General features: G+C 44.1%; 1 protein-coding gene across 1 annotated transcript in view; it reads right to left on the minus strand.

Moving 5' to 3' along the window:
• Nucleotides 1-283: 283 nt before the first annotated feature.
• Nucleotides 284-25887, minus strand: part of SLIT3 (slit guidance ligand 3) — a 524461-nt gene continuing 498857 nt past the window's right edge. Inside the window, exons 31-36 of the mRNA XM_068417108.1 lie at nt 25534-25774; nt 23067-23197; nt 6944-7098; nt 4283-4568; nt 1852-2060; nt 284-701 (exon numbers count right to left, since the gene is read on the minus strand). Of these exons, the coding sequence (XP_068273209.1) occupies nt 463-701; nt 1852-2060; nt 4283-4568; nt 6944-7098; nt 23067-23197; nt 25534-25774 (1261 nt within the window). The 3' untranslated portion in view covers nt 284-462. The remainder of the gene's footprint in view (nt 702-1851; nt 2061-4282; nt 4569-6943; nt 7099-23066; nt 23198-25533; nt 25775-25887) is intronic.

Consider the following 25887-nt stretch of genomic DNA (forward strand, 5'->3'; position numbering starts at 1 on the left):
CGAGATGGCTGTCAGTCACGGGGATCCGCTCTTAGGAGACCCACCCAGAGCCTCGGAGGTTTCTTCAGCCCGTATCAGTTCTGTGGCAGGTCCTTGGAACACCTTTACGTTTGTTCATTGTGCATACACATGAAGTCACCCCCACATTTCTCCCGTTAGGCTATGTTTCTTTATATATTTTTTTTTAACTTTTAACTTTTGATTTTTTTTTTTCTTACAACTGTTAAAAAAGTTTCATGGTAAAAATAACTCACTATATGATACATATACCCAAAGTGGTGCGATACTTTATATAATAAAAGATGAAAATAGTCACTTTCCATAATAAAAATAAGTTCTATTTTTTGTTTATTTTACAATATACTTAATAATTCTTTTCTTCTTCTTCACTCTGAAAGTAAATAGGTCCCGTTTTGATAGCACTTCTGAGTCGATTAAAGTGGCAAGAGACTGGAGAATGGCTTATAAGCATTTTGAGCAGCCGCATTCCACGTGTCTCTCCAGTTCTTCCGTGAAGGTGGAGCCATCCACGCACTGGAAGAAGTATTTCCGCCGTTTGCTCCGGAGAGGAACGCAGCACTGCCCGCTGCCGCAGCTGCCGCGGCATTCCAGGCGGGGCACTTTGGAGGCGGTGGCGCATGACGTGTAGCCCTGCTGCTTACGGACTACTTCTCGAATTATCTCTCCTTGGCAGAGATTCTCTGATAAGATGACAGAGATGTAAAGGGAAAAAAAAAATGTGGTAACTGTTTTGGCAGATATTCCCCAAACATCAGCAGACAGCCCTGTACATGTAATGGTATTCAAGGCAAACAGATGGCATGAGCAGGACCTTAATCTTTTACTGCTTTGTACCTGCCATCAAAACAGAGCTTGTGTTACACAAATGTGTAATATCCGGCCCAAGGCAGAGGCCAAGCAGGCCTACTGGCTTTGATCAGCAGGTCTGGAAAGTGCTTTAATGAATGCTGAGTGTTGAATCCTGCAACACTCCTGCAAAATATGAATTAGTTTTACTATGTCTGCTTCCCAGGATCAAAGGTCAGCCTGCTCTGCATGACACTAGCAATCTGGGATACCTGAAAAGGTCTGTGCCAGTCTGCAGTCACTTTGCAGCAGCCAGATACATTTTGGTGAGGCTGCATATGTGTATAATTTGGAACGCCTGCGGTTCATTCACAGGAAAGGCACAACCTAAATAAAAATAATACAAGCCAGCTCCTTCCTTCTGTACAGGAACAAAAAAAAAAGCAGAAGGGATGAAGGCAGAACTCAGTGAGTTTCCAGTGAGTCTTTTCAGGTCAGAGCAGAAGAGCTGGGCCCCAGTCCTAGTAGGAAAGTCCAGCATCATCTGTGGGATTCCCCAGAAAACCCACCCGGCTGCACCGGAGGGAGCAAGCTGAGACTCTGTGCTGCCACTTCAGATGAGCAGTACCTCCTGCCTTCCAGTTCCTGCTCATGTCATCTACAAAAGCCCTCAGTAGGCAGGGTATGACCTCCTTTCCCAGCACTGCAATTAACTGATCACTGTTTGCAGAGTGTACACCTCACAACAACCTCTCCTTTAAACATCCCACCAGGCCCTGGGAGCAGCAAACCTTGAGGATTCAGAAGTCAGAGAATAAAACCCTTCGCTACAGATGTCCCCCCTTCCATACGTTTGGATAGTAGCTAGCTAGCTCTTGGGTGGTTCTTCTCTCCTCCCCCTATTGCTCTGCAGAGGCTGACAGCTTTATCTTCTACTATTTCCCATTTACCCGCAAATATGAGTCACATGGAAGAGAAGTAAAAACAAAGGTGTAAACCAGAAATGCAGCAGACCAGCGTCCTGGGCCCTGCAGCCAAGCGTACCTCTGTCACAATGTTCTCCACCGTAGTTGGGATCACATTCGCAGTACGGTTCCCCATGCTCGGCAATTTTACACTGCCCGTGGTTGCATTTCAAAATCCTGCAGGGATTTGAGGAATTGTTCTTCTTGTCACAGTACATGCCTGTGTAGCCCTCCGTGCACTTACAGGTGTAAGCAACACTGGCCACCATGCACTTCCCATGCAGACACCTGAAGAAAGAGAAGCATTTAGAGCTGGCCTGCGTTAGATGTGAAAGTTCTTTTTCCCAGGGATGTTTGGTTTTGGCACTTCTGCCTGTTTAATTCCAGGATACTAATCCAAAAACAGCAGCTCAGTGTCAAACACTCTGAAAAAACTGTGAGTTTTCAGCGGATACTGGATAACGTTCAGAGAATACTTTTAGAATTTGTGATCCTAAGTGATCTCTTTGAAAAACATTCGGCTCCTCCGTGAGCATGCACCAGCGCTTGGCATCCACACAAGACAGCTCACATTTACAGCATCAGCATGTGGAACTAAGTGCCAACAATAAAGCTGCGTGCCCAGGCCTCCTTGGCAGAATTACTCTACAAATAATATCAGGTGATGAAAAACAGTGTGATAAATGAAGGTGCTTGTGGAAAAGCTATGCACAGGCTTATTCATGGGCACTTGCAGTTGAAGGGTTCCCTGGCTCATGTGGTTTGCAGCAAGCTTTGGTATTTCTAAGGAATACCACAGGGAGGAGTGTTGATCCTCAGCAGGTTCTCTGACACCATCCCCACTTCTGGGACAGGGACAGACTTGGAATGGGCTGAGGACAGGGAAGAAAGCAACACTGTCCAGCCAAGGAAGAACTGCTCAGGGCTTATAAACCTCTGCTATATCAGGTCCTACTTGACACAAACCCATGTCTTTCTCTTATTTTTATTTATTCTCTTTCTGGTACTTTAAAATTGTTCCCTGCTTATGTTGAATCATTGTACATTTCATTTTTATGCTTTGAACGTAAAAGCACAAATAATAAAAGCAGTTTCAGTCAGGTCAAGACATGCAAAATACTGTAATGAAGGGAGTCACAGTCTATATAACCAGTAGTTTCTGCCCCCCTAACCAAAGGTGTGCTTGGATAGTAACTCTTGTTATCATCAACTACCTGTTCTTTACCGTTGCATTTCCTCACCGAGATTAGCCTGTGAGGGCTGGAGCAGACACCTGCCAGCAGGGCACTGTACTCTCCTGGACACACAGGCCTTGGCTTTAAGGAGACAGTTCCAAAAGGCTGAAGTGATTTAATGAAAGGTGGGACAGTATGCGAGCACTAAAAATATGCACAGCTACTTTCCTTAGCGAGGGGCTATGTTATGATTGCATCATCCTCCTTAGCTTGTGAGAGAAACAATCCCTCATCACGTAAACATCTGGAACTCCCTCATTTTTCTCTGTCCAGCCACAACAGCTTCATGTTGACATTGGAAATTCAAGGAAGCATTTGGGCCTCCGAGTGTTTCTTCACTTGGGTCTTCATACCTTTGGGTCTGTAAACTGTCAGGTGCTTCTCAACACCTTCCGGGGTTCAGTACTTTGCAGAATTAGACCCAGAAGCAAGTTTAAAATGGTACCTCTGCCAAGTTAAATTTCTGCCCTTAAGAGAGTGATTATTCCCTGTGTCAATTTACCTGTCAAAAGTATGCGCCTGTGAAAAGCCCTTTCCACAGCCAGAGCAACCAAAGCAGCTTCTAAAACAAAAGTACTTCCATCTGCTTGTGAAACAGAGCTGAACTCTGCAGACTGCTGGTCTGCCTTGGACTGTTTCCTCGTGTACTTGCCATAAGTAAGCTATTCACCCAGTGTTTCTGATGGAGATGTGGTTACTGAGCCTTTGAACTGTGAATGCTTTACACTCATGCTCCCTTCGTGTGCCACTCCATGCTGTCCTTTCAACTTGCACTTTAAAGGGGTGTTTCAGAGTGTAATATTTAACTCAGCTATTTGGGAAATTTAAAACTGTTCACATTGGAGCGCATAATGGTCTTCAGGGAGTCAGTCTGAATACTGGGTCCAATGCTGCTGTGAGCATATCCCTAAAACGTGTACCTCCTGCTCCCAGGTACCTCTGCTCTGGCTAGGTGCAGGCACTCACCACCTCCGAGGTAAGCCATACCCATTAACAGGAGTTTTCATATTTTAATGTGTAGAGTCACAGCTGGAAGTGTGACCTGCAGCACTAACACCTTAGCTCCTCCAGGACAAAGAGCTCATTTGGAGAGCGAGCAACATGAGAACAAGAAGTGGAAATTGTTGCCATGGATACTGACTCACAACTGTCAATAATTTCATGTGGGAACCCAGCACCTCCAAAAATAGTCAGATGTGGTTTTACAAGATGAAACGTGAAATATGCATTAGCTGTAAAGCTCCCTCCCTCCCATCAGCATTTGTTCAAGCTTACTTGTGGTTAAGACATGGGTCTCCGATTTCCTGGTCACACAGGGGGCCCGTCCAGCCTGGGTGACATTCACAGATCACACTTGTTTTCTCTAGGGACCGACAAATACCGTGCTTGCAGATGTTACAGGATTTGCAGCCAGGGAGGACTCCTAGTGACTGCTGTGGTAAATCCTTGAAATCCTGCAGCTCGTTATTGATGCGGACATCGTGAATACATCCGTGAAAACCATTTGGTGTCTTATCTGCACCCTGGCGCAGGGAAGATAATCCAGTAGAGGTCGGGATCCCTTCAGATAAAAACAACAAGGGAAGGTTTACTCACAGTTACAATGATAGTACATGAATTATAATTGCTAACACTTCTTTTGTCACAGCCCCTTATAATCTTTAAAGAATTAATTTGCATAGGACCTTTGTAAGGTGGCACAGTCTCATTGTCCTCCTTCTGGCAACAGAAACAAAGATAAAATCACTTGCCCAAGCTTACGTAAGAAGTATATGACAAAAAAAGGAAAAAAAAAAAAAAGCCCAGTTTTTTTGGCCGATAGCCATGTTGTTCTTGTCCTTAGATAATGCTCATTCTGTCTCCAGTTTAATAGCAATTGTCCTCCTGAAAGGTTTAAGAATGTCTTCACTTGCCAGCAGGTAGCTACTACCTCTGGGATACAGCCAGACAGGCATTACTAGATCACTGCATTAAGACAGGGAGCGGTAAGAGCGCACCCCATTGAAAGTCGTGCAGGAGAGCTCGAGAGAGAGAGAACAGTACTTCAGGAGGCCAGGCCAATGCTTCATGGCGAGTACCCTCCGTCTTGTTCAAGCGCCTGGAAGAGTTCACACGCTCAGATGGCCAGCAGATTCTTCTGGGTGTTGTGTTATACTCTCCCCACTGACATCCGCTTGGGCTGTACAGCTGCATTTGCATAGGCAAGTGCTTCCACTTTCCACTGCGTAAGGCCTCTGATTTGCCGTACATAAATAACTCCACGTTAAAGATGGTCTTAAAACCAAACCAGCATCTTTGTTTAGCCGTGTGTCAGGAGGGAAGTTGCTAGACCAGGTGATGTACTTGGAGAGATGGACAAAATTCTGGGCACATGAAGGCTCAGGTCCGTCTTAAAGCTTAGCGTAGGTTACGAACAATTGCTCTGGGGTAATTTAATCCATTACTTTAACTAAACAGTTTGAAGTGGAAGGGCAGCTGGCATCCATGGGAATGCTACACGCAGAGAGGTGGCACATGCGTGAGGGTTTAGAAAGAAGCAAGAAGAATTTTAATGGCAATAAAAAAATAGTCTCCACCGAGTCCATGGCTTCTGGTATCCAACAGTCCTTCATTTCAGGTCTCAGATTTGTCCTGTGAATGCATTTTTGTAGGTACCTTTTGAGAATTAGTATTGATCCACAATACTCATCCATTAACAAAACTTTTCCATGTGATTACATCGTAAGTTCCCTGTGTATAAATTGGTGAAGGGTTGGTATCTTTTATGCTGTGCTAGAGGGAGAGATTGTGATGGCCTCACCAGCAGATTATCTTTGATGCATAATGCTCTTTAATAGCCTGTGACATTCTTAACAGGAGCCAATTATAAAAGTTCAGCTCTGTACAAAGCCAGATTAGCCAGTTTTCTGATTTACAAGGGCAATATTCAGGGTTCTTTTAGAAAAGTGTTATTAAAAGGAATTATTTACAAAAGGCTTGACCAGCACTGTGTGAAATTGGTAAGAGTTTCTACTATTGGCTTCAACGATCTGGTCAGAAAAAGCCCGAAGACTTTCTGAGTCTATTATTGTTCTGCTGACTTCTGTATTTAGAATAGGCTGTGCAGAAAATCCAAGCAATCTGTGTCACCGAAAGGGAGAGATTTCAACATTCAGTCCAGAATAGAGCTGGGGGAGGTTCTGGTAAAAACAAATCAATGTGGCAAAGCACAGCCCTCATTCTGTCTCTCATATCCAGACACCTAATCAGTGGGATGCTCATTATTCCGGGCATCTGTTCCCCACCCTACTTGGCTCCTCCTTCCCCCAAAATTCAGTACTGAATGGGAAAAAACTTCTTAACTGAAGTTTGATCAATTCTAATATCTTTCTAATATTGAAGCTCTGGCTTCAGTTTCCGATAAGAAAACTACTATCCAAGACATTCTTAGTCAGCTTGTATGTTAATATGGTTTGGAGGTCTTAATCTTCTTTTTCCCCCCAAATTTTTAGACCTCTGTGAAATTTCCAGCAGAAATACAGCTCATTTATGGTATAGTTAAACCTACTGACTCTTGATTTGCTTTTTTTGCTGTGACTGCGATACTTCCATTGTATTCTTCAACCACGACATCTTGGTGCCAGCCAGTTCTGAAAGCTTTAGAAATGACGAACTGATTGCTCTTGCCATGGCTGTACAACATAAACTGCCTGTGCTGTGCTGAGGTTAACTTCCCTGGTCTGGCGTGCGAGCTTGTGCCAGCCATGCGGTGGGGTGCTAGTGGACTACGGAGCAGGAAGCAGAACGGCAGAGGTGTGGTTTCCAGGCTCTCTGGCAGAGGAGAAAGGAAAACTGCTAGCTTCCCCTGACCCTGGAGAGTGCTCTCTATAGGATGGAAGATGATTTGCTTCTGAGAAGACTTGTTAAAATCTCAAAGTCCAGAGCAACTCACTATACCTCCAATGTAGAGGGGTGTGTTGAGGCTGACAGATGACTGTTTCTGGAGTTTTCCTAGACTCTTGGGCGTCCCCTTGTCCACCACCAGGTTCAGAGTTTGATTCAGCATCACAAGTTCCACACTATGAAACTGCCCATCATTCACTGTTTCCACACTGAAAGTAAAAGAAAAAAAGAGAATTAGAAGATGATGTTAACAATGAACTGGCTCTGCTTCTGCCACACCCTGTGTCCAGTATTACACCTTGCAAGGCACAGCTCCCATTCCATGCTCCTTTACGGTCACTGTTCTCAACATTTCCTCTAGCGTGAGCATCCAAGGTACAAATTTAAACATTGCTGGTGCCTGTGCAGGCAGTGCCTACACATATGTAACACTTGAGAGGACAGCTTGTCGGGATAGTAGCTACTGTAGTTGTGTTTCCCAGGGCAGAAAAGCAAGGGTGTAGCTACGTGATCTATTGGCTTTGGTGACAAAACTACTTAAAATCCTCAGTTCTGTGCTCTCAGCCACAGCTTGCTGCCCCCCTCTGTCACACTGCCTGGTGCCCCTGTTGCAAGCTGGATCACTGAAATGATTTCTTTTTGTGTGGTTAGTTCAAACTCAAATTATTTCACAGGGGCAGGGAGGGACTGCAGTTTGGGGCAAGAGACAGGAGGGGCCTCTGAAACCAGCATTCCCTCACAGCAGAAGTATCTTGTCACTACATGCTGAGGCATGAGGACAGGCTGAGCAACTTAAAGCCAGAGAAGGAACTCAGGAGTTTTTGGCTTATAAATGACCGGGAGACTTTGTTCGATACAATACAGCCCTACCTGAACGCACGGAAAACTGACAGATTGCTACTCCTCTTTCAGAAACATTTAGGTGTCGATTGAGGCTCGGGAATAAGACAGCAAGAATTTTTGGGGGGACAGGGAGCTGGCAGCCATCTGAGCAGACAAGATACTAAAGGCACCGTGTATTTAGTGCTCAGGTGTTTTGAACACGGATTTTTCAAATGCATGAAGCCTGCAGTGAGTCAGGTAACTCAGCAGCTCTTTGCTAGTCTGCACCACGTACAGTCTTCACCTTCGGTTCAGTCTCCCAGATATTAAAAGATGCAGTGGTACAATGCAATTTGCATCACACTATCATTTTTTATTTTCAGGGCAGCTTCAGCTCTCAGGCCTTTATGCTGCATGCTGAAATTCTCTAAAACAACTCGATAGCTTCACGCACTCCTAAAAGCGAGGAGGGGCAAGGGTGGGATTACCTGCTCTTGAGCAAAGAAGGTTTTAAATTAGGCTGGTAGTTACAGACGTGATGGAACTTTTCCACTGGTGTAGCTGTAATTAAGTGGTACAGCCTCTGTTCTGTACACATGCAAACACCAGTGCGTAATGAGAATCTAACAGCAGTAGTGGTTACAGCCGAAATTAGGCTGTGGGCTGTGTGAACTGCCCACGTGCCAGTGTTGCCAACACATCTTGAGCTTGGCCTGTGAGCACCATTGTCCAAATCCCTCTCGGCAGGCTCACTAGCTGGGTGGTGGTTCTGTTACATAAGGATAAAGACAGAAAACACCAACTGTGGGATTTAGGCATCCTGAGATACTGCTTAGCCAACATCTGGAGTTGGGATTGCTGCACAAGTGGTAGATACCATGTTAGAATGTAAAAGGTTAATTTTAAGAATGGGTTTCTGCTCATTCAAATGCCCCAGCAGCTCAGCATCCTCTCTTGGTAAGTTACGAAGTCATATAGGTCAGATTCCTTTCAGGTGTTTTGTAAAGCTGCAATGTAGGCGTCTCTGAGCTACGTACCCAGATTTTCTGTACTATCAGTGGAGAGGAACGGGCACCCTTAAGGAGGGACTCATGTCTAAGGATGAATCACCTTGTAGATGTATCCACCTCTCTACCTGGATGACATGCTGCCCATCTTTAGGGCCCTGTCCTGAATAACTGATGCGTAAGGCCGTTGTAGCACAGAAATAGGACCTCACCTTCAGAAACAAATTACGTGACTTGGAAATTACCAGAATTCAGTTGTTACTGGAAGAAGTTTCATTTTTGTAGTGTTTTAGAGTAGACCTGACATAACCAATTATACATGAGCAACGTCAGGCAGAAAGCCATCACAGCAGGCATTTCTGAGGACGTGTTTGTTGAAGAAGAGCGCACCGCTGTTTCAGAACTGAGCTAACTTGCCTCTACAGGGCTGCCGTACCCACAGGGTTCTGGGATGAATCACAAACACATTTGCCTTTACAAGTTTATGTAAGATTGCATAGGTTATGACAGCAGTATATAAGCACCTTTACTGTGTGGCTTTACATAAACACGAAGTTCGTTCTGCCACAGAACAGCATCGGGGAAAGCTCTGCAGGCTGAACTGCTCATCCTTGACCTGCAGGACAGTGGCTGGGCTGTGGCTGCTGGCCATCCTCAGGATAGCAAGAGCGCCCCAGGGAGCTAGGTCTCAAGAACCTGGAGCTGATGGTGCCGTCTGAAGGGTTTTTAAGAAATAAAGGCTTGACATTGTACAAAAATCTGGATCCAGTTGATCCAGCAGACGGTCTGGCTCAACGTACAGTTATATCAGGGCCACAGCAAGGGCAGTGAGTTGCCGGGGCTGGGAGAAGAGGCTGAGGACTTATGCTAGACTCATTGCTAAAGGAGATGTGGTGCCTGCACCTCAGAAAAGCAAGCCTATCATCACGGTACCCAAGTCCCCTGTACTGGGGCCCACACCTCCAGCAGATTGACTTTATGGATTGACAACTCAAATAAGTTTGAAAACAGCTGGTCCAAACTTTCCGTGTAGATATCCTTGAATTCTGCTAAGTACCTGCCACATTACAAGAAACAGCTGTGTTAGGGCAATGCGCCGACGGGGTGATCCCTGTGTGCTCCCTGCATATCTCACTGTTTTGTTGCAATGCTTAATTCATACGGGTGAAGTACTCAGACTTCCAGCTGAAAGGTGCGAGATAAATGGAAATGCATATTTGTAATTGTTAGTCTATGCAGAAGTGCCAATGAAAGGAAGGAGTGTAGCCAAAACCCATCAGCTCTGACAGCTGAGCACTGAGGAGGTGGGATGGATGGCTTACGACAGGGAACCCATCCCTAGTGGGATCAATATCTGAGGCTAACGCACAAAACTACATCGTTATCTGAAGAAGGCCAAGCTGTGACCATTTTTCAGAGGACAACATTATCAGGTCTGGCAGGGCTGGCTCTTCCCTGGGCCAGGATTTCACAGGCATTAATCACCTACTCTTCCACAGCATTTGCTTTTTCCAGATTATGCATCAACTAACAGGCAAACAAAAGTCTGTGTGTCCTGGCGATGGAAGCAGCCGCCCCACGTGGTGCTCACGCCTTTCGGCATACCCAGGGCTGGTTATTTTTGCTGGAAAGGGAGTGAGAGGTCCCTGTCTGTAGGTACACGTGAATGAACATTACTCAGTTCTGACTCGTTCGCTTTTTAAGTCTGAATTAAAATAATCTGTGTCTGGACTTTGAGAAACAAAGTAATTTACAGCCATCACCCAACACTGCAGCTTTATAAAGCAGATAAAGTCAAAACAGGCAAAGCACCCATTTACTTTTTGAGAAGACACAAACACATGATAGAAGAGCTGAACGTGGACAGCCGGGATAGCTGAAACCCCCCGGCCAGGAGATACGTGTGTTAAAGCACTTATTGCTGTTGCTGACAGAAAGACGTTAAGATGCCTTTGGATTTTGAGAGAGATGGAGACAACATTGGGGGAGAAACCAGTGGTGAGAGAAATGCTACATGAACTCTTCTCAGAGCCCCTAATGTAGCTGGGCCTTTAGGAGACTCAGCAATCGTCTGAGACAGCTGGAGACAGTGGCTTGGCTGGAGATGAAGGGAAGAAAGCCACAGACGCTGAGCAGCGCATCACAACGCAGCTCGCAGCACAAACTTGCTGCGCTCGGCTTTTTTTTCGAGGGGCCTCTTCCTGACCCAGCTCTCTGCAAGGGTTTCATTAAAATCTTAACTGAATTCTCATCGCGGATCAGGTGGTCTTACGGAGCTCTTCCTTCTGCAACAGCCCAAGGCGTGTAAAAACCTGTCCCGGAGTCGGGGATCTGCGGTGTTTCCTCGGCAGCCCCGCGCTGCAGGGGGCTGCGGGCTGTACCCCGCCGGGCCGGGCGGCGGGGCTAAGGCAGGGGCGCCGCGGGGCGGGCCCCGCCGGGCCGGGCACCGCCGAGCCGAGCCGAGCCGGGGCAGCAGCCGAGCGCCAGGGGGCGACGGCGCGTCGCGTGGCGGCGCAGCGGGGCGGGCGGCTCGCGGGCCCCGCCGCCCCCGGCCCGGCCCGGGGCCCTGCCGTGAGGCGCTGCGGCGGGCTCCTTTGGGCTCACTGCTCTGCACGTATCTATGTGTAAACATGCGGAGTGGAAGCGGGGATTTTCAGGAATTTAATAATTAAACTGGCTAAAAAGTAAGCAGTAAAAGGAACCGAGAGACCAGTTTTATATGGAACTAAAAGACTCCTCAGGACCCAGGAGTTTCTGCAGCCTGCTGAGGGCCCATCTCGTCAGACACTTCACAGGCTGTACTCACAGGACCTTCATTTGAGTCTTGTTACAAACCTGATGCTGAGAAACCATGTCAGTTCCCTTCCAAGCATAGTCACCTCTGGTGCCTTAAAGGACATGTCCTGAGGGAGAGGAGGTAACGCACAGCCAGACGCTGAGGGCTGGCAGGAGGGCTGTGAACAGATCCCAGTCGGAGCTGGCTGCCCCGCAAGCCCCGGGTGCTGAGGGGGGCAGCTGCCATCCCACGGTGCCCTGCCACCCAGCAAAGGGGACACACTTGCTCCCTGACCAGCAGCACCCCTCACCTTGCTCTTCTCCATTACACTCATCTTCTCATAGCCCAGGTTACAGGTCTTGCACAATCCATTGCATTGCTTTTGTCAGGGTGACCCTAACCTTTCATTACCCTCACGGAGAGCTGGCTATGGCATCTGATCAGATTTGGCAAAAAAAAAAAAAAGAGGAGGAAAATACTGGGCATGTGGGGAGAGTCCAGCTTCCAAAGCTCATGAGAAGGCCCTGGGCCCAGCACCTTCTGTTCCCTCTGTGCCCAGGTGGGAAGCTCAGAGCTGCCCTCACAGGGAAGGGAGGCCACTAGAGAGGGCTCTGTAAAGAGCCATTAAAATTCCATATCACAGGGAGCTGGCCTGGCCTCATCTGTCAGAGCAGTTCCAGCAAGATGGGCCAATGGACCCGTTGCACAGGGCATTGCACACAGGCCATGGACACGGCCTCTGCCGAGGGCTTAGACTCCTGAACACAAGGAAATGAGGGGAAAGGGATGTGTATTAAACATAAAACCCCAGGGAATATATGAAAGAACTGATTTCCACTCTCCTTTTTGATCTATTTATCTTCTCCCTTCTCTATTTTCTTTCCCCTCTGCTCCAGCCACAAGCACACACAGATGTTACAAACACTGACTCCCCTTGCTCTAATACCCATGAGAGATTTAGAGCTGAGCCACTGTAAATACACCAGCGAACAGAAATGCATTAAAGGATTAAAGCATTCAATTTGAACTTGTAAAGTTTGGGCTTTGGGGTTAGTTTTTTTCACTGACATGTAACGTACCTTCAGTGTAGACAGCAGGGAACAGCAGGGCAGAGAAGTCAAAACCAAAAATAGCTTAAAGTATCACAGCAAACCATGTCACTGAGGAAACTATAACCATCAATTATGCAAATTAGGACATCAATTCATTAGCTACAGTCTCTAGATTTTCCTGACCTCTGTCTTAATGGGGACATGCCTCATTTGAAGTGCAGAACAAAGCAAACACAAGGATGGTAAGTGACTGGGGAGTGAAGGCCATGGGGAACACTGAACTTGGATAATCTTTGAAAACTTTCGAGGTAGAAGAGAATATGCAGAAATACACATCCAAAAGAGCTTACGGAGCTTACAACGCACGGGAAGAGCAGGCACCAGAGAATAAAAACACAAGGTGAGACCAGCAGGGAACCGCACTGAGATGTTAGCAATTTGGGAGCTGTGAAACTCATACTGTGCCAAGCTGACTTCAGGTATCAGTGGTGATGGTTTTTCACCTTTCCAAGTTACAGTTACCTCCTGCCCTTAGTTCCCGTTATAATCATTCCTTGGCCTAAAATAGATTTAAACTTCTCCATGGCAACAAAGGCAAAATCATAATTGGAGTAGTGTTTGTGCTACCTCTACAATAACACAGCACTTCAAGCACTATCATGTTCAGAAGCCAAATAAAAACCACATGTTGAGAAAAAAAGTATGAAAAATGCTAATGAAACACAAGGCTAGGGAAATAAGAGGTGAAGAGAGATATAGTAAAGCACTCAAGTTCACTTTCAACTTAAAATATGCTCTGTTTTATTCTGTTCAATCCTGTTTTATATGACTCAAGCTTTAGGTCTCCTAGGCTGAGAGCACTCGACATCAAGATTTTTTTTCCTTGATACCTGCATTTTCCTTTGCTTGGTTTTATACCTTTTCTCCTACTTACAACTCTGTAGACCACCCAAATAAACCATCTTTCTCTTCTTGGTGTTTACAGGCCTTAAACACTGGCAGCTGATTACTGTATCTCCCTTAATGATCGTTTGGCCAGGCTATGCATATCTAATTTCCAGTCATAATTCAGTTCCTGCAGCACCCCTGCCAACAGTGGAAGTTATTGTATTACAGACCTCCTAAAGGAAAAGCAACGACCTTTTTTATACCCCCGCAACATGCAATTAACACAATCCTGACCCCTTTCCCTAGATTATTCATAAATGGGTCAGATTCATGGCCAGGGTAAACACTCCTTGTTTGCAGTGAATTCTCACAGTGTCCCTGAGATGGGCAAGAGGTGACACCTCCCGCCAGCCCCACTGCTGGGGAGCGGAAGCCTGCACTGGTCTCCTGCGGTATCACCGTGTCTCTGCAGAGCTGAATACTTCATTCTGCTGAGAATTTGTTAAACACAAGCGTAATAGCAGTAAAAATAGCATGAACAAACTCTTCAAGGCCTCTCCTGAATGACAGATGACAGTGTTTGTGCCTTCCCGTCTTACTCCACCAGAACGAGTTTGCGCATCACGGCATGCAGCGTATTGCGGTGCAATGAGCTGTTGCACCTCGTGTCTCTACTGTAACACGCATCATATAAAACAAAAAACCCAGTAAATGCAGAGTGCAAAAACAATCACATCTAGACTCTGCAATACTACCGGGACTCATTAAATCAGTTATCCTTAAAAAACTGACACTGCAATCAGCACAGAGGAAGGCAGGCCCGGCGTAGCAGCAGGGCCAGTGGCAGCATGGAGTGCCACGCCGTGCCCAGCGCGGAGGCGGTGCGGTACGTGTACGGATGTGTGGCACACACCAGGACGTGCAGCAGCGCAGTCCCCGGCCCTGCCAGCACCCAGAACAGGATAGGGTGCTTGGGTTTATTTTTTAGCGCCGGTAGCAAACACTATTGAAAACAGCTCTGCCATTCAACTGGTTATCGAATCTCAGGTTCTGATGAGGAAATCCATCAAGGTTCTTCACAGAGTCACTTCATCAGAGGGGTACTTTACACCATCTATCCCTCTTTCAGCTCTGGAAAATATGAAGGCATCTGCCATTTAGCAGCAGGGAGCAGGGCCACTACAGAATACAATTAAAGGTGCTTCCAATTAGAACGACAGAGAATGATGGATTTTAGCTGAAACTGGAGGTTAAGCCCCAAGAAAAAAAAAAAGCTCTGTCTGTTTAGAGACCTGATGCATGGTCAGGAAATGAAATTGTTTCCACCTCATCTGTGGCAACAAACCTACAGTTGTATGCCTCTCCTTCCACAAAAACAAACAAATCCCATAGCTATCTGACAACCAGAGCAGCAGCTGCCATACCCACCTTTTCCAGCAGCACTGGGGCACGCTGGCAAATGCAGAGCTATGGGTCCCGTTTCTATACTGGGAAGAAGCACTGGAATAATTGTGCACAGAGCCACGCCGCACCTCCGTGCTCACCCTCAGTGTCTGCATGTACTCCTAACAGAGGCTGTGCCTATTGAATCCAGAGCCTGGTGCTTGGGATAAATGGGATATAAATCTATCACACATGGTACACATCTAAACTTTGTGTTAGTCATCATGTTTACAAGAAATTTACAGGCAGAAAAAAAGAAACATATCAGCCTGCTACATTTCATTGCAAGGCAAACCCCTCACAATTCAAGACATGAGCGAGTCATTAGTGCATAGGAAGTTTATAAAGTCACTTTCACTATGATTAGGTTTATTCCATCACTGTCTATTATGAGAATACTTCAACCTGCCTCTAATGTAATCAGTATTAACCAACTTTGGCAATATAACACTGGACTCACGACCTCTGCTATAGCAAGAAAATACCTTTTAAAATACATTTGCACACCTTTCTCCTAGTTATTCACTGGAAACAGAGTTCAGCACATGAGCGTGTTTCCAACATGCAGAAACCAAACTGACTGCTCAGAAGGTGGACTAACATCGGCACTACTTTATGAGGGCTCAGGAGTGGCCAGGATCAGTCATGGTTTCACTGATGCTCTTACTAGAAGAAACAGTGAGGCCACATTACGGACTGACTAATGACTTAAATCAGGTTATCTGCTGGGGTGAGAGAAACAGTTCTTACTTCACAATTACTTCTGGTTTGGCTGGGTAGTTTTAAGGCTTAAACTGAACTGGCTAAAACTCAACCCAGCTACTGACTTCAACAAACAGGGAAAAACCTTCATTTATAATGTGGGTTTCTGCATTTTCAGAGGCAATTTTCTTTTGATGATAGAGCTATATTATTTTTAGTCATAGTTAAATCACTGTAGAGAATGACTTTTGGCTTCATCATTTATTTTTACATAAACCCAAGACTACTCTGAACGTGAAAACCAGCAAGTACCTGCAAGGCACTGAGCTACCTCTAGAGCTCAGGAAGCTTCCAAGAGCAAACATCTTCCTTCCTGATGCTCTTGAAAACACTTTTGAATGGTCAACACTCTCCACTGCAAAGAAAAATGTCATAACTGTGAAGGATTTGATTTGCTTTCCATCTTTAGGCATAATCCTCTGAAGTGTCCAATACAGTCAGGAGAGAGAGGAGCTGCATGGGGCCAGAATGCTCCGAAGTTAGACTCTAACTAGAGGCTGAACTCAGGGTATTTTAACACATTGATTCATTTTGGGTGTGTTCCCCCTGCCCCACTTTTGTTTAGTTATGAACTATCCCTATCTCATCACCTCTCATTTCTTCTTGGGACTAATATTGGCGTCTTGCTGACTTCATTACATTTTTATTATTACTCTGTGCTGAAAGAAATCAGCATTATAATGTTATTGTACTAAAGTTATGTGTACATGCATGTGCTGCAGTCCTCTGTTTTGCACAGTTCTTCCTAAAAGGCTGCTGAGCCACAAAGCAACCAGCAAGGACGGACACAGCGTATCTGTCCCGGCTTCAGTCGAGAGTGCTGCCAGGAGATGCAGGTGGAGCTGTGCAGAGCACAGGTATGCAGTGACTGAAGTAACAAGGTACACACCAGCCTATGGGTGTCTGTTTTAGAAAACAACTTCAAATCAATTTGCTTAACAAAATACATAGACTACTGATGATTTGGTTACATGTTGTCTGTGCATTAAAGACAGCACAGTCTGCTTAAAAAATGATTTGGGAGGAGTAGGACTGTTTCCTGCCACCTGTTTGAAGCTCATTTGGGTCTGCAGCAGTAGTCTGATCTTTTTAAAAAATAGTGATAAAGGTGAGAATGACGGTGTAGATGGCCACATTCCTAATCAAAAGCATACAAATAACATCTCTGCTTTGACTTCAAGTGGTCATAATACAAGTTAATTCAAAGAATTAGTAGAAATGGCATGAAACCCTTTGTGGCAGAGGAGCAGCTACTGAGTTTATTGCCTTCGCAGACTGTGGCGCAAGTTCTCCAGGGTTCAGTGGCAAGTGCTGAGGGGAAGACAGCGCCAAGCATGCCCCTGCCTCAGTCACGGGGCTTCGGGCAAGTCATCAGCCCCTGCACATTGGCAGCACCCGTATATACTGGTGCAGCCCGGCCTCTGTTGACAGGGGACATCTGAGTCCAACCTAGACTGATAGCCGCAGATTTTGGGCCCTGAAGGTCACCTGGGACTCAGGGAACGTAACTTCTGTTTCTGCCACTACCACAGGGCAAGTGGCTTTAGATGACCTATTTCTAACTTCCCAAACCTGGCACACGGACACGCCAACACCGACTTGCTTTGTGAAAGGCTTTGCCTTCTTCTGTTAAAACATCTCTCCCTGAAACACCTGACGGATATGTGTAAGGTTAGAAATGAAGCTGTGGGTCTGCAGCACAGTGTTCCTTAGTACTCGGGTATTACACTGAAGAGAATGAGCTAGGCAGAGGCGAGGAGAGAGAGGAGAGATGAGAAACTGTCATTCTTGAAAGAGATACTGGAGAGATTTACAGGGAAAAAAAAATTAATTCACCTTAATATTTTGCCTGCTAAATCCTCAGGCAGCCTGAAGGACAAAACTTTACTCTTCTTAAGCTTCATCTCAGCAGAAGAAAGTTTCTGAATTTCATGAAAGCAAATATTTGATTCTGAACCTAATGATAGAAGTTAGATGACATTTTAAGGTCTTGGCCTTACATTTTCACTGTCCTATCACACAAAACTCCAAGAAAAACTAGGGAAATGTGATATTTGTAGTTTGACAAGAACTCACACGCTTGTCTTTTTCGTCCCATTCAAATACACTGGAGCCCTTTATAAAGGCAAAAAATAATTCATCTGTCCTGTGCCTTGGCTCATGCAAGATGTATAAGTACATTCAAATTTTACAACTTTTACTGTGCAGGTCAGAGATTAATACTGGTTTCTTTCATTATATTTGATGCAAAATGCCCAAGGAGTACCTGAAAAAATAAGCGTGTGTGATAGAGAGAATAAAATGAATTGCAAATATACAGAATTGTTAAGAGCTTGGTGATGTCTCGTAGAAATCTCTGAAAAACAGTCTATTTAAGAGACCATCCAGAGATATCAAACAGGAATCCCACCAGGGACAGGCACAGCAGAAGCTGCAGACTGTGAAGGAATTAGGAAGGAAAGGACCAGTCATGCAGTGAGCTCTGCAAAGAGACTTTTGGTAAAAACTGGGTTTGACAAGCTCTAATAATGATCCTAAGAATAATTAATGCTTTCACTCCTCCAGCACATTCCTCCCTAGAAGGCATAAATTAATGGTGAAGCCTCCCAGGCTTTTTTGCAGATAAGCAGTTGCAGCTAAAGAGAGGCAATTACACAAAAATCCCGTCTCCCATATCTTTGGAAGGTGTGGAAGTTCTTCCATCACCAAAGCAACTGTTCAACCTCAGCAGGAGAAATGCGGAGAAGTCTATGAAATCTAAGTAGAGGACCAAAATCCTTGAGTACTACCACGTTCAGTTCTTTGGAGCGGCATGGCCAGGGACCCGTTGTTGGACAACGAGAACCGGTGGCCACACGGGCTGCTTCCCGGCTCCAGCCACCACGGGCAGAGGCTGAGGGACATGGAACAGCATGGGCAGGTGGCAGATGCTGCCGGGTAAGAGCCTTGTGCTCCTCCACAGCCTGGAGGGAGAAGGGAGAAAGAACCTCACCCTCCAGAGACCCGCAGCACATTTCTGAACCACTTTTTCTATTTTTTGTGCATTTCTGTACTTGTGCACAGAGAACCAGATTTAATTTGTCATCCCACAGTCATCACATATGAGGCAGATACAGTAAGAATTTAAGCTCCCTTATTTCAGGCCTTTTGCTTTAACCACAAGAACATCCATCTATGCTATGTAAGAATTAGCCAGACTGTGAGAACTGCATGATACAATCTATAAGAAATATTTTTAATGATGTAGCATTTTTGAAAACAGATTATGCAAGGATACTTTTAAAAGGAATCAGAGTGTAATTTCAGTGTAGGCTCTGCAGAGAGACAAATACAATTCATTCTTATGTTTCCCTAACTGCCTCCTTTTTCACTGCTGTCAGGAAGCCTGCACGAAAGCATATGATTTTACACCAATGACGTCTGCACCTTGCTCTTTACCAGATATGACAGTCTGTATGCAACATGGCAATCTGGGAACTCTGGAGGGAATTACAGCAGTAGTTTGTGTCAAATTTCTATTTTCCATTTCTATTAGGAAGAATTAATTTAGCATCCAAATCAATATGACTGTGTAGTGGCATAAAACCTATCAGAAAAAAAAATTACAAGTAAGGTCTTTGGTTCAAGGAACAGGTGTAGGAAAAAAGACTTAAAATAGAAAGCTCTCCCTGTACAATACAGTTAGACAGATACCTATCAGTGGCTGAACACTGAAACTACAGAATTACATGCTCTTAAATTAAGGTAGGGTATCTGTGTAAAAGATGTATTTTATTTCAAGAACTCACTGTTGGCTCAGTACTAAGTACTGTCATGGCATGGAAGAGTAACTCTCACTGGTGCAGAAACCAGGAGGTCAATAAAGCACTCAGAAAGAGACTTCTTGTCTCATTTGTGCATCTATAATTAAACAGAATAAAAGAAACAACAAATAGGAATTCTACTTCAAAACTGGATCTTCTATAAGATGTTTACTACGACGTCCAAGAAACTGTTATTCTGCAGCACACGAATGAGGAGCTCCAGTAACAGACCAGTCACCTTTTCTTTTAAAAGGGCTAGTTCAATCATTGCATATTCATGCATTAACTTGTAGTTCTTTCTAACTTGATGATAAATGACAGTGTATTTTAGGCAGTCTTTTCCATTGGACATTTGCTGACCTTTATCTGACTAGAATGAAAGAAAAGTCCAACGTCAACTTTAACCTTTCTATCCAAACAAAGCACAGGAACGAATACATGTAAAGCAAATCTGAATGTTGAGCGAGTTAATCTTGGGCTTTTCCAGACTAACTTTGTACTACAGTTCAATTTAAATCTGCTCAAAGGAGCAACTAAGATACAGGAACAGGTCCCCTCCAATACCCAGAGACAACCTGCCTTCACAGAGTGGATAAAATGAATTGCTCTTTCCCGGCGTGCCTGCAATCCGCTATCCTGCCACATCCCTGCCCTCAGCCTCCTACAACAGTTTTGCAAAGTGAGGCCACCTGCAGAATACACAACAACAGTGCGTTCAGAGCACGCACACCACGTGCCTGGTACCAACCTTCACCCTGGCTGTACACTAAGGGGCTGGGGGAGAGTTTTGCAGTGTAATACACTGCGTACTTCATCCTTCCAGCACCCTTCTGCTGAACACTACTGAAAACCACCACAAAGTATACCTTACTCGCTGCTGGCTTCCAAACCTGTCTGACAACAGCTTTTATCTTATCCCTAAAGGATATTACCTGTATTAGCCAAATAGTTTGCTAATTTTACTGTTCTTAAGTCCTATTAATAAATCTTATCATGGAGACTCTGATGAGGAATTACAGATGATGTGGTTTGCCAATGACTTCCCACATCCCGTGGGAAACAGCCAGCAAACCATCTCAGTCACTACACAGGACCGGGTCAGTTACAGGTTTCCTGCAGCTGTAGCTGGCACACTTCCCACCAGGCAGGATTTTAAGGCCTCCTCCTCTTTTGTCAGACTCTTCCCGGGAAAAACAAGAGCCAAAGCACTGCATGTCTCTTCCGAGAAGTGGAGTCCTTAGGAGGACAGCAGCACCTGATATTGCCCATGAAAATTAATCTAATCATCTTTGACAGAGCTTCTCAAAGGCAAACAGTCCACTTTTGCTGAGATTGAGGATTAAATGAGGCATCTACACAAGACAGCATGAAGTAGGCAACAGAGAAGGCAAAGTGTTTTACCAATGGTGAGGCTAAGATTCAGATGTTTCAGGTCTCCTAATAACCTTATTTTTAATGAAAAATTAAAAATTGTAGAAGTTGCAAAAAAGAGTTCCCCAGATTCTTAAGGTTTAGGTAAAATTCATCACACTGGATCAGCTATTCATTTCATCAAAATGCAGTTAGGAGACAACGCAATTAAAAGAACAGATAAACTCACGGGAGCCAGTACCAGGTACAAAAGGACTTTCATTTCCCTGCAGAAAGCCTCTAAACATCCAGAAGGTATTAGCAACGCAACTTAGAAATTATGGCCAATGCCTGAATAATGGAAATGACTGACCATTGTCCAAGCTACTAAAGGAAATGTGGGATTTTCCGTTATTTGGTGTTTTCCTGTCAAAACTCGGTGCCAAGCTGGAAGTCATGTGTTAGCCAAACAGAGCTTACGCCTTAGCTAAAAGTCAAACCAGATCCACTCATGCCTTTTACCCTTAAATCCTGTCATTGTAAGGAGGGAAGCAGATTTCCTCCCCGTTCCTCAGCCCTTAAGGAAAACAAGTCTTTTAATCTATTTAGAGGCCCTTTTTGACATTCTTTAGCCGCAGTTTTTCTCAATCAACCTAATCTTTTCCCATCAAGCTCCATGCTAATCCCATTTTGCTCCACTCCTTAAACTAATAAAAGATTAGCGTGACATTTCAGAAAGGGCAACGTATTAAGCACCTTCTTTCCCATCTCAACAGATCACACAGTACAAAATGTAGTGAACAGGCCATTAATCTCATGGTAATGAGGTGTCAGTCTGAATGGAGACCTCCTCCTCGATCAATATGAAGGGCACAAGAACAATGAGGACACTGCCTCTCGCCATCTCTGGCAACTTTGCCAGAAGGCAGCAGGTCCATAAAGTGTTGTTGTGATGGTGGCAACAGCTCTTGTCACCATACCGCTCTGCCCTTGACAACGGAGAGCAAGCATCCACACCGATCTGTCACCCCCTGTGCTGCCCACACATAATGAGCTTTTCCCTATGTTCTAATTAGTGGCGTAAAACTCTTTTAACAACTTCAGCTTTGCTCTAACGTGAAATCAATTAGGATTAGCAACCACACCTGTCCAGCTGGTGAAAATCACTAACAAACCACTGTCTTCATTCCTACAGTGGACAAGCCATTGCTCTTCCTGGTGACACCTCTGCATTGGTATTATCCAATTTGCTTTTATACAGAAAGAATTTTCTCATTTTCTTAAGCAAGTCACCATTCCCCTTAAAGAAAGCTCTGCACAGCTACCATGCTCCTGGAAGACTCAAGTTTTATCAAGTGCTGAGAAAACTTTCCAGAAAAACTCCTGGCTAGTGATACTTGGTGGCATCTTTTCACTTGCTCTGATAGGATGCTCTTCCATAAAGAGGGAGGTGGGCTGGGAAATCCAGCTCTTCTGCATACACAATGCCATGAAACTGCACAGAACCCGAAAGGGCTCCATGTGGTCACAAGTGCGTGTTTACAGAGAACAAACTGGAGCAAGAGGGCTTAAAAATAATCAGAAGGGAGTTAACTTGGAGAGAGGGCTGCTAAAGGAACAGTGGAAGGCGTGGGCAGCACATCTCTCTTTCCTAGGGAAACGCCTCTGTGCATGGGTTTCACTTTTACATTTGCTGTTCTTCCTTGTGACTAATGAATACAACTTGTGGCTTTGGTATCCCCAAAAGTCAAGTGTCTGAAGGTCAAACTGCCCTACAATTTACCTCTGCAATTTGTGCTTATTCATGGTTTGTGTAGTTACTACTGAAATAGGTAAGAGTTCTTCTAAAAATATTCACCCTGTAGAGGAATTCAGCCTTTCTCCTGTTTGACACAGTCTAATCCTGCAGTTGCACAGTCACTGTTCTGTCTTGGTACAGTAAATTAATGCTAAACATCAGAATCAAAGAAATGGTTATTTGGAACTATTTCAAGGACAACATTCACCAGAAAAACTAAATCTTTACAGTAGATGAGAAAACACATTTTTCTGCAATCACAGTAGGAGACAGTATCACTGGTATTGCCAATAAATGCCAATTTTTAACCATGCAGCCTCTAAGTCTTTATTCTGCTTTTCTTATCTAATTACATCCATAAAAGAGATACAGTGAAGTAAAATAAAAGGTTCTTTTCCCATGCACATTTCTTCGAAAAATCCTACCTCTCCATCTTTTTTGGAAATCACCTCTCTTGGTAAAGCTTAGCTATGTACCTGTATACTGTGGTAGGTGGAGAATTCAGTGTGTCGTAGATGAGCCTCACGTGTCCTTGGTACAACTCCAGAGCCAAAGGATCATTGTCTCCTTTGTACAATAAGATGCCATTGTCCTTGTCCGTTGCTACCTGTGAAACATGAATAACCAGGTAAGGTTGCTTGAGAATGATTAAAATAGAAATAAACCTCTATTAAAAATCATACCAAAATCATATATGCAATTCAAATATGAGTTAATAAATCATATATATATAAACAACAACAAGAGCAAGAGCCATGAGACACAAAAAGGTCTCGGTGACACTGAGTGGGCTCATACACAAACAGGTCAGCCTCCCACGCAGGGATGGCTCCCTTGTTTCACGTGAGAACCGGTTTTCAGGAGGTGAAAGCTGCAATTTATTTGATGCCTGTCAATGGACTGTTGCTGTATTTTTGGTGACACATGAATTTATTTCTCAGCTACTCCCCCAGCTTGAAGTGGAGGTTTACAAAATCAGCTCTGGCAGTAGGAGTGTGTCACAATTACAGGCACACAAATTTCAGCAGGCGCTGATCTGTTCACAGACGTTCTATGAACACAAAGAAGGAAAGAAGGACCTGTCCCCACACCTAGCATAACCATGAGTTATTCACTTGATCTGAGTTATTAGCAAGTCGTGCTGAGTTCAAATGGGATGTTTAGAGTCAGGAAGAACAGAGTAGCCCTCGTCCCTCTAGCTTTGATGTACATCAAGAAAAAAAAATCTTGAACACTGAATCACAAAACAAGGACTCCACTTTCCCAGTCTCCAGCTCTTTAATATTCCTATTGTACCAAAGGAGGAAAAAAAGGGATTTCCGGATACAACCTGCCTGTTATTTTCTCAGTACATATTTCTTGAGATTTCTTGTTTATTTTTTTATAATGGCTGTTAAATGCCAAAACTAAACAGTAAATTTAAAAATCTGCTTGCATTTATATATATATATTTAAGTACTATCCTTTTGCCCTTAGAAGATTTTTTTTCTTGAGCACTTTTTAATAAGATTTCCTCTACCTGTTCTTAATAATCAATGTTGTTTTCTAATTTTAATTCACTAGTGATTAATTACTGGATGCAATAATAATATTCAGCCTGGGAAACATGAAGTGAGAACGTCATCTGCATGTCCTTTCTGTAATAATCAGTTTTTTTATTCTTCAGGCTATGGCTGATGTAATGTGTTTTGTACACTTACAATGTCCAAATTTGCAGCTCTACAGTTGACCTATAGTATTTGGAGCCTTTGGGGAGCCATATTTTAGAATCTCTTTTGTGATATTAAATAAAAGGGGATTTTAAAGAAAAACTGGAGCTTCAAGTACACATGAATCAGCTTCATTTTCATATGAACTGTATAGTCAAGCTATTAAAGAAAAGGAAAATATTAATTATGGAATTTTTTTCATTAGAATAACCTTTGCAGGAACCACCCTTTAAAATATCTATTCCTAATGTGGAAATTCGGTTCTCTTTCCCATGTCTTGACATTGCTATTTGAATTACAACCAAACTCCATCAAGTAAGTCTAGAATATGATTTCCAACTGTGGAATACAATCTTTTCAAACTGAGAAAATAAATGCAATAAAATAAACATAAAGGGATGATTTTTCTTCTCACACCTTTTGAAATGTCGATGCTTCATTTGCAGGGTGAAACTAGCATAGAAATAGTCCAAATTAACAATCAGTGGCCTAAGAAAGAGATGTATCATGTCATATATGTGCTCCACACATCTCTCTATTAGAAAACATATAAAGTTAGAAATTATTCCCTCATTTGCTTTGGGATATTGGGGGGAAAAAAAAGATCAGTTAATGCTTATGTGAATGCAAATAACTTCCAAATCACTTAAATATCATATTGGACTAAGTATCCAAAATACCTTTGATCCACAACCACAAAGATGACAGTCGTGGCATGGCACCTTTGATATCTATTTTCCATTGCCTTCTGAACCTTAGACCTTGAACCAAATTTAGGTCTAACTACAGGACTGTAACAAAATCCCAGGCCTTTTATCTACTGAATGTGCACAGTAAAAGAGTAAGCGAAATACTGTCTGGAAAGGCCATTTAGAGCAGGCTGTTTTAAAAAGTGTCCTAATATTAAGCAGTAATTTCTAGAGGATGAAACACAATGCTGTAAATCAGTAAGAAGCCAGAAAGGTTTCCTGAATCATCTCTAGTGACATTGCCAGTCTGGGAATAAGGGAGTGGTGAGATTCTGGAAGCAGGATATGTGTCCACAAAGGTACAGTGGTGCCGTAGTTGCTCCTTTACGTTTCAATAATTTTAGACCAGACAACTGGCTCACAAGCTGCCTCTAACTTTGTCAGCGTCTTGTCCAATACACCCTGTTCCTTCAGAATTAAAAATATATACATGTATCTGTATTATTGCTTAGAAAAGCTGGCAACTGATGTTCTGTGTGACATACCTGGAGGGAGATGTTTGCCTGAGGGCGAATCTTGGCTGAGGGCAGCTCCACATAGGAATCCTTCCCGACAAAGTTGACTGTGATGAGCTTCTCGCACTTCTGCCCAGCAAAGCCAGCGAGGCAGCGGCAGACGGGCTCCTGGTGTGCGACGATGCACTGGGCCCCGTTCTGGCACTCGTAGTTATCACATGGGCTCGTCTGGAGCAGAACCATTGGCGGAGGAGTTTCACAGAAAAGTCCGCTGTAGAAGGGAAAGGAAAGAAAAAGTGGCCTCACTTATCACCATTTTTTAAAGGAAGGAGACATTTTGAGATGCTGACATTATACTACTGTGACATAGTGACTGAGATTCAG

This window comes from Nyctibius grandis, chromosome 22, assembly GCF_013368605.1.
Source record: "Nyctibius grandis isolate bNycGra1 chromosome 22, bNycGra1.pri, whole genome shotgun sequence".
NCBI lineage: Eukaryota > Metazoa > Chordata > Aves > Nyctibiiformes > Nyctibiidae > Nyctibius > Nyctibius grandis.